Here is a 9,884-nt window from a genome sequence, read left to right on the forward strand (position 1 = left end):
GCAGTGCCTGTGAGTCAGACTTGCTTGCTGCGTTAGTACGTGTTACCCTTTTTCTAAATGCGCAGTATTACTCTTTTAAGCATTGAGTGTATTGATCAGGGGATCAAAGATAAACATACATAGCTATAAAAATTACTCAATTACTGTTCAGCAAAGATTTTAGAAAACATGTCAGTGCCATACTACTGTGAAGACATAAAACCTGACAGAATACTTAAGTATGAAAGTAATCAATAGTGGCAGTGATTAAAGAAGATCCTTAATGAGACATATAGCATTGGACTGTAGAGCCAGTGTGTTTACACTAGCTTGATGTAATATTGCTTGATGGAAGATTCCTCTCTAGAATGCATATCTAAATGGTAGTGTAGTTTGGTAGGCTTCAGTGAGATTCCAGGCTACCCAGCTCTTTAAAAGGGCTTTCTTGGCAGTAGTCACCCCTGAAAATAAAATATGTTTTGTTTTATGTATGTATGTGTGTGTGTGTGTGTGTGTGTGTATGTGTATATATATATATATATATATATATATATATATATATATATATATATATATATATATATATATATATATATAGTACAATTTGGTTTTGGGAATTTAATGTACTCATTTCTTTGTAGCCTCAAAATCCATCTTTATCTTATTATAGTGTTAAATATTTCATTCTGGTGTGTAGTATATTGTCTGTTCTTAGCAGTATTGATGATGTAAAGCAGTAAAATTCATCCAAAACTGGCTTTGAGGTGTGCAGAAATTTTGGTCGGATAAAGAGCACTCACTAATACTCCAGTGTGACCTATTCAACAGATCCGGTGAACGATTCATTGTACCTCCTTGTCCAGTGCTCATTAGGCTTGCCTTGTCAAGAGCTCAGCAACTCCTAACTCCTATGCCCCTGGCTTGTACTACACCCCCCCCCCCCCCAACACCACCCCCACCCCCGCAGAACGTCTCATGGCAGGGCCACTGAAGGCTGTTGAAACTCAATTTAGGAATACAATGGTATCCACGTCCATGTACTTTTCACTTTTCTGATTAGCAGTCACAGTGCCAAAAGGTCACTGGGTTTAGTCTGCACTGCACCTCAGCTGTACATCTGTCCTTTTCTTTTCTTCTCTCTTGCAGTCCTTGTGTTACCAATCGATGAGTAATGAAATTGCTTGGGACAAGGGTTTCTTCCTGTGTCTTTCATGAAATTCATCTCTTGTTGGTATGTGGTTTTCTGGATGTGGCTGCAGAATTGGCTATGTTTCTTGCAAAAGGTGCAGTCTGATGGAGGATATCAAAATGTATCGATGTGCAGTGTTTTCATTTATCCTCAGAAAGGTACAATATGTATTTTTTTTTTTAGCCTGATGTCACATAGTCTTTTGAGAGAGAACAACATTTGCATAATGACATGTCAGAATATGAGAATGACATCAGAGTGGGAGCTTGCAAATTCCCTATGTGCCTTTTGGTTAACATGGAAGCAATACAGATTTCACTAAAAGTGAATAAAATATCAGACTAAGGGAGAGTCCTTGTAAATGGTGACGCTGCTCAATCGAGCAACAAATGCAGAACGTCATATATTCTTATTTTGATTAACTGTTTTCGTCAACAAAATAAAAGGCAATGAGTGAGAGCATCATGGAATTCACTGCCAAACATGTAGTAATAAAAGTCTGGCTAAAAACAACCCCTGGCAAAAATTATGGAATCTCCGCACAGAGGATGTTCACCCAGCTTTTTTACTTCATAGCAAATAAACAAATCACAGATATGACACAAAACAATTTTTTTTGAATAGCTGAACATTCTGGCTATATGAAGCATACCTCAAACAAATTTAATTAAATTTTTATTAATGGCATTTATTTTTCCAGATCAAGTAGATGAAAAAAATTATGGAATCACTCAATGTTGAGGAAAAAAATCATGCAATCATCAACAAAAATTTGCAGCTACTACTATGTTGCTCCTCCTCGGGCTTTTATGACGGCCAGAATTCTTTGAGGCATGGACTTCACTAATGAAAAACAATATTCTCCATCAACCTGGTTACAACTTTCTCAAATAGTTATTTACAGATAAGCTTTGCAGGATGGAGCCATGTCATGGACCCCCCACCCAACGTAAATTTACAATCGGATTGAGATCCGGACTGTTTGCTGACCATGTTATTGAGTTGATATGCCTTTCCTGAGGAAAAGCCTTAACACTTTTTGCTCTGTGGCAAGATGCATTATCGTCCTGAAAAATGACTTCATCATCACCAAACCCATTTTCTATTGATGGAGTAAGAAAAGCGTTAAATTTCAATGTACACCTGTGCATTGACTGTTGAGGTAATGATTGCCATCTCCCCTGGTTCTTTACCTGACATGCAACCCCATATCATAAATGAGTGGGGAAATTTGATTGTTTTCATCATGCAGTCATCTTTATATGTTTCATTAGAACGGCACCAGACAAAAGTTCCAGCATCATCTCCTTGACCAATGCGGATTCGTGATTCACCACTGAATATCACTTTCATCCAATCATTCACACTCCATGATTGCTTCTCTTTAGCCCACTATAACCTTCTTCTGTTTAGGTGTTAGTGCTGGTTTTCATTTGGCTTTTCTATATGAAAATCCCGTTTCCCATTTGTTTTGTTGTGCATTTTCTATTGTCAAGGCATAGTGCTTTGAGTTTTCTATCCTGACGATTTGACGTCTTCCGTGGTCTGCCTGTATGTTTTCCTTCTATAACCTTCCAATTTTGTTTATACTTGCACCAAATTTTAGACACAGCTGACTGTGTCTAAACCAACATCCAACTTACATCCAACCAACATCTTTTGCCACACTCTGTGTTGGATTTCCTTCTTGAAGGAGTTTTATAATCCTTTCCATTGTTTCAATTGACAACTCTCTTGTTGGGGCCATGTTTCCTTTCAATTAGCCAAGTCCAACAGCTCGTTAAGGTCTGCAAGCACTCTCTTGTAACTGCAGACTAATTTGCATTTTTAGACTTGTGCCGGTATTTGTTTTAGAAATGCAAATTACAAGGTGATTCCATAATTTCTTCCTCTACTTGATCTGGAAAAAATATGCCATTAATTAAAATAATTTAATTTAATTTGTTTGAGATATGTTTCAGGAAGCCAGAATGTTCAGCTATTCAACAAAAATTGTTTTGTATCATATCTGTGATTTGTTTATTTGCTACAAAGTAAAAAAGCTGGGTGAACATCCTCTAAGTGTGGTGATTCCATAATTTTTGCCAGGGGTTGTAAGTGGCTGTTGTGTGGAGGAAAGGGTTATGGACCTTGTTTGTACAATAGTTTAGTGTAAATAGATGGCCCTCAAAACAACTGTCTAAGATAAATGAATCAAGAGTTTGTTGCAGTGCCAGGGTTGTGTATACCTTTGTTGGGTGTAGTGCTGTATTCAGAATGACAGAGCTGAGTAATAGCTTGTGAATTTAATAAATTTGACTTCACTATGACTGCAGCTCATGTTTAGTATCTGATGGTATGTGCAATTAAACACATTTTGGAAAGGTTAGTTGCATTTGTGGTGTTTGTCTTTTTTACCAACTGAAACTTCAGCAAAAACTAAACTATCAGACATGGCTTTTGGTGCCGTTGAGAATTATCATTGTACAGTGTGCGGGAATTATTCCAACAATGATTCTGATAGCGGTAAATGTTGCACAAAGGTAATATTTATTCAGACCATTCAGAATCTTAAGTAAAAGTCCAAAAAAAAACATTACACCAACTTTTTGGAGGTTTAACGGAAGCTTCTGGAGCTATATAGAAGCATACAGAAGAGTATACTTCATCATGGTTAAGTTCAGATAGCTCTCTGGAGATGGCAGGCAAATGGTCATTGACCTCCAAATTGGGAGATTATTATAAATGAATTCCCAAAAAGCTTAATCCTCTCTTAATCTTGTAGTGACCACTATTAAGAAATTTAAGCCTACTGGGACAATGGCAACCATGCCAGGAAGAGGATGCAAGTGTGTCTTAGTACAGCTGACTGTAAGACATGGTTCAGAAAGCCATTACAAATACAGAGGTGACAGTTTGAGGTCTTCAGGACAAATTGACATCTTTAGGATGCAAGTGGTCAAAAAAGTATCATTTAGTGTCATCTGTGTGATGGTCTGTGCATGGCATTCATGGCCAGGTTGCAAAGAATAATCCTCTTCTGAAGAAAACCATGAAAAAAGGCAACTTGCAAATTGGCCAAGCTGCATCTTAATGACAATTTGAAGCATATTTTATGCTTATGTTCATGTGAGATTAGTATTTGAACTTTTTGCACATTTTCACCAGAGTTATTGGTATTAAAAAGGTCATGTTCAGCCGCAAGTGGTCAGTCAACAAAGCAGTTGATATAAACACAAGCTGACCCCCACACCCTGGGTTTGAAACCAACTGTGTCATGTACCGAAAACATCTTGCATCACACAATAGCAGAACAAATCAGCAACCACAGCATACAGGTAGGTAGGCTGGCCAAGGTTTCCTCATCTCTCCATTTTCATGCACCATGCAATTTGTCAGTTGCCTGTGAATTGCTCCAATGACGTCACTGGAGTAGTGCTCATTTCACCGTGGTGCATTGTGTGATGCAGTGTGAAGAATGGCCAGTGGCTGAATGTGAGTGCATTGCAGGATTTCGTCCATCTTGTTTCAGTGCCCCTGTGCAAGTGGAAGGTTGTTGTGGCGAAATGAACCCCGTGTAAAAATGGCAATATCAAACAGCATTTCCTAAAGTGGGGGGAAAAAAGCATTTAAAAGTTTATGCTGAGGAAAAACCCATGCTCTCTCTGAAAAATGTCGTAGATGTTTTATATCTGCGCGTGCTGGAGCCCATGTCAAGATTCAGGGAGTCGTGAACTCTGCCACACACCAGGATATTTTGGCCAAAAACCTCATTCCCCCTACCCACGAGCTGAAGCCAGAAAGACACAACCCAGAATTACAACATACTGAAATATTCATCCAAATCTACAAAGAAATGGGTAACTGAGGTCACAGTAAATACTACTGGTTATCAGACTCCAGACCTTAGTCTAATTGAACAGTTGTGGTTCAAATTTGAGGAAATACACAAAAAAATGGAAAGATCTACAGCAACTCTGTCTTGAGGAATGGTCAAGCATTTTCCATCTGAAGCGCAAGAGCATTATAAAATACTACAGGAAGCATCTTGTCAGTGTATTCTGTGCCAGAGGAGGATTTACTAAGTACAAACTACATGACCCTTGTGTTTTTTGGAATGAAATGCATTATTTCTGTACAGTATGACGTTTCTCTCTACAGTGCTATTAAGATTAAGGTATAACATTTGTAAACTGAAAAAAAAGATCCAATGTGTGCATTTTTAAAAATGTATATCATTGTGTTCTCTTTTAATCAATTGTTTGAACAATGAATAATGGTGTGGGGGGGTTCAGTCTTCAATTTTTGACTGTAGCCAGTTATGTAATGATTCTAACGCTCTGACACTTAAGTTCTGTTAGGCCTGTTTTGACTTCACAAAAGAACTTCCTAAAACATATGCTGTAGAAACTAGGCTACAGAACTGTCATCATTAATGTAAATATAAAACAGATGATTTAAAATTGGCCTATTTATGCCACTTTTCTGGAAACTATCCACTGCTATATTGCTAAGCCTGTAGTGATGTTGAGCTGTGTTCTTTTTTGGCCATACCAGACCAGGAAAACAAGGAGAATCCCCCACCTGTATTGCAAGAAGCCCCACCCAAGAAGCCCACAAGGAGGAAGTTAACCATATCTCCACCACATTCAAATTCAGCCAACCTGGCCCTGCCTCAGTATCCATCAGGCCTGCAGGAAGCTTTCAGACAAGAGGGAATGTTTCCACTTCAGTACACCCCCGAGATCTGCCGTGTACCTTCCACCAAACCCCCCCATCAGCCAGCTGCACACACTCAGACCAGTTCTGATGACCCCAATGCCACCTTCGAAGTAGCTGACAGTGTTGAGCCAAACACAGGAAATGCCACCATCATCCTATCACCAGGCACCAGCAGACTTGATACAACAGGAAATGACAATAGATCCTTCAAAAGGTACTCTATATGTTTCACTTATTCAGTATCTGTTCTTTGTCACTGATTTCATAACTTTGTTTATAGTAACGCACAACAGCACACAACTCTCCAAAAGAAGTGTGAATTCACTTAGATGAGTTTTATATAATTGTAGTTTTCTAAATATTTCAAAAAATTTAATTGAGCTGCTTCATGTCATGTGAATTACAACAATTGTAAATCAATGCTCACTGGAAAGTGTGCCAACCCATTATCCCTGATTAGTCTGCCCTCAACTATAATTTATGTATTTGCCTTCAGATGCTTATTGACATCAGCCGTTACAGACATGGGAGAATATTGAGACAAATTTAAGAGCACTATGTAATCAAGGCTGTCTTGTGTTTCCCTGCTGTTTGGAAATGTGAGTTTATGGCGAGAGGCACAAAAAATGTCTGCCATTCCGCCTACAGCAGCGCATTACAAAAACTGCTAAATAGATTATTTATGTCAAGGCTCTCACAGTTTACTAGACCAGGATTGCATAATTAGTATTGAAGTGCCTGGTGTATGGTATTGCCTACTGCTGGAACAAACTCTGTATTTGCATTTCCAATTTTCAAATGACGTGGATTTCCATCCATTTGGATGCATTCAATGATTATTGGGGTTTTTTTGCTGATCTTTTTTTCCACACTTGCATTAAGACTATACTGTATACCACTGTAGTTTATTCAGGTTTACTCATGTTGTCTCCACAGGTCAGAGATTCCGTCTTTGCTGGAGGACAGGCACGCTAAACCATCATACATGGCCATGACATCTGCTGCTCAAAGCAAACGCAAGCGTACTTGGTTAGTAAGTTATGCTATTTTTCAGGTTGGGTATATCTTTTACGCTTTTTTAATTTAAAACATGTCTCCCTTACACCACATTTTTGTGGCACTCAGGGAAGATAAAACAGGAACCGTTGTATTGTGTTTCACTCGGATTCTCCTTCCACGTAGTGTCACTCATCCATCTAATCTGATAGCTAACCATAAATAAACGCCTACATGTTCAGTACCTATACATTATTACACTAGCTAGCTGGAGTTATTTATGTTGGCTAGTTAAGCCAGGTAGCTGATGCCATAAATACTAATGTACATGTGTAGCCAAGTAGGTGAATCCAGTAAAAACCACAAAAGAGTTAAGAATTTAGAAAATTTAGTAGTGAAGAAAAGTTTTCACACACAGACACACACTAGAGTATCTAATTGATACTCTATGGAGTATATTTTCCTCAACTATAACCTACCCAGCCACTTCTGCTACCACATGGCCTTGAGGTTTATCTGCAAAGGAAACTATGTTTGTCATGTTCATATTAGTCATATTAGTCTCTGGCTACTCATCTTAGAGAAATGCTAATACGATGCATCATCTTCTAAATACTGGTGCTCTTTCTGTGTTCTCTTAAAAAATAAATGTGATTTTGCAGCTCCGGTATTGTTTTAAAGTGCACATGAAACAAATTTACTGTTTTGTTTTTTAGCTATACCTTCAGCACACAAGGCCCATCCGCCCCCAAGCGTGTTAAACAGGACTCTGCACAGACCATCAAACCTCTGCGTGTGAGACGCTTTGGAGGTGGGTTTGCCTGCGCTTCTTTTTATAGCTCTCATTATATCGTTTCTGTCGTCTTTGTTTGTAGCTAGTTAGTTAATATTACCAGGAATGTGCTAATAGAAAAAGTCATTGTAGTTGCATTGTATCCTGTCAATCATAATGGATAAAAAAGTTTAAAGTTCAAAGAATATCTGATTTCTTCATCATAAGAAGAATTATTTTATTTAACCCGGTCTCCTTATTGCAGTGTGAAAAAATTGTAATGTGGCTGGTCTGATTTCAGGGCCAGAGGAGAACATGCCTGAGAGGAGAGTAGTGCGAAGTGTTTCTGAGGGTAACCTTAACCTCACTGGAGTTCCAAAGCCCAAGTCCACCTTTCTGAAAACAACGCAGCTGTTCAAGAAAGTGACCAAGAGGTTGTGACAGCTTTATCCGCTCCTGGCTGCACCCTTGAGAAACTGTTCCCCTCCATCTGCTGATTTAAATAAATAAATAACTAAATAAGGTGAACTCTCTTTGTAGATATAAACATTGAGTCCATCAGGAAGTTTGTCGTCTTTTTAAAATGTTTCTTTTTCTTTTAACTTGGTGGGTTTTTTTTACTTTTTAAGTTTTTAATGGTAATGTACAAAGAATAATTTGCAACCTGAAATTTAATTCAGCAATAAAAACCTAAGGCTGAACCTAGGTGTATGTTGTGTGAGTCACTTGTGTTGTTGCTTGAGAGTTGCCCTTGATTTTTTATTAAAACTTTAATCTTCTTACCCGTTTTATACTCTTGTCATTCTCTCTTATGTGTATGAAGGATGATTAATATTCACATTCTATTTTTTTATTTAAAAATGAATAAGACATTCAATTTGGGCTGAAAGAAGAGGAAAAATAAAACTAAACCTGCTCACAAGCCAGTTAAGGACATTACATTCGGGCTGTGATTTGTGTTGAATGATTGTGCACCTTGGTACCATAGTGATGGTGGGAAAGAATAACTGAGACATTCAACAAGAATGTTGTATGCATTCAAGTGAATGTATGGAAATTAGGAAAAACAGAAATGGAAAAATACAGAATACAGAAATATATGAATACTATATTCATATATTATTCATAAATATTCATAAATTATGGTGGTAAAATACATACCATGCACGTTTTCCATACATACAACGCAGGTTTTCCATTGTTTATAGATGGTACTTTTTCCATTGTTTATAGATGGTAAGTTGTAATCTCCCCATTGTGCTCTTCCACCTGCGATGTACATGCAAAGTCATTTGTTTAAGCCTATCGCAGACTGAAGATGAGCAGGATTCTAAGCAAGCAGGTCAGGCAGCTGAAGTGGAATCGGACTGAAATAATCACAGAACAATCGGCAAATAGCTACTCAGCAGAAACTGACAGGAGGAAATTATTTCACTGACTGAAACATTGTGAAAATACTTGATATTGCTTTATTGGTTATGGGTGACTTTGTCAGGCCAGCTTTTAAACAATAAGTAGTGGCTGTACAGTATGTTGGATGTGGCACCACCAAAGCTAACCTTGGGATATATATAACACAGGCATCAGATACAGCTCACCCATATGCTACTCTGCCTGGTAAATCTTAAGAGTGACATGATGTGGATAGCTATGGAACAATAACTAGCTAGTGGGGTACCCAAGGTCGTAATGAAACTTCTTAAGGCTTGTTGTAGCCTTGCTGTCAACAGCTTTCATGTCCTCCACAATGTGGATTTTTAAGAGTTACCTTATCAGACATGAGCAGAGTTCCTGAATTCAAATTTGATTATTTTTGTGATTTGCTACCAACATGCTGTAATGCAATGTGTTTCATGATGCTAATACATAAATGGCTATGGTACAATAAGAAAGCTTGCATATTAGTACAGCTTAACCTTACCCTTACATTTACAGAAGAAATTTGCCAGGGTACTTTGGCCAGGGGTATGATGGCAAAGCCCTAAACAGTGTTTCAGCCTTAGCCTGACTGTCAAGTTTACATCACCAGACTTTTTTAAATGTAATCATTTTATTGTGCCATCAATCCTATTTATATTTCAAATATAACATGGCTAGGGCGGATCACCAACTCAGAAGCTCGAGCGTTCAAGATAACAGCTTTAACGGCATTGAATTATCAGTAGTGAAAACATCTGTGGGAAAACTACACTGTTGATGACGTTCAGTTTGTTAGACATGCAGAAAAACATTAGGCAAAACATTTCA

The 9,884-nt window shown here is 38.0% G+C and overlaps 1 protein-coding gene across 1 annotated transcript in view; it reads left to right on the forward strand.

Moving 5' to 3' along the window:
* kif18a (kinesin family member 18A) overlaps nucleotides 1–8,114 on the forward strand; it is a 44,122-nt gene extending 36,008 nt beyond the window's left edge. The window contains exons 15-18 of the mRNA XM_036544464.1: nucleotides 5,705–6,083; nucleotides 6,806–6,898; nucleotides 7,582–7,676; nucleotides 7,939–8,114. Of these exons, the coding sequence (XP_036400357.1) occupies nucleotides 5,705–6,083; nucleotides 6,806–6,898; nucleotides 7,582–7,676; nucleotides 7,939–8,078 (707 nt within the window). The 3' untranslated portion in view covers nucleotides 8,079–8,114. The remainder of the gene's footprint in view (nucleotides 1–5,704; nucleotides 6,084–6,805; nucleotides 6,899–7,581; nucleotides 7,677–7,938) is intronic.
* Nucleotides 8,115–9,884: the final 1,770 nt, after the last annotated feature.

This window comes from Megalops cyprinoides, chromosome 13 (assembly GCF_013368585.1).
Source record: "Megalops cyprinoides isolate fMegCyp1 chromosome 13, fMegCyp1.pri, whole genome shotgun sequence".
In the NCBI taxonomy this organism is placed as follows: Eukaryota; Metazoa; Chordata; class Actinopteri; order Elopiformes; family Megalopidae; genus Megalops; species Megalops cyprinoides.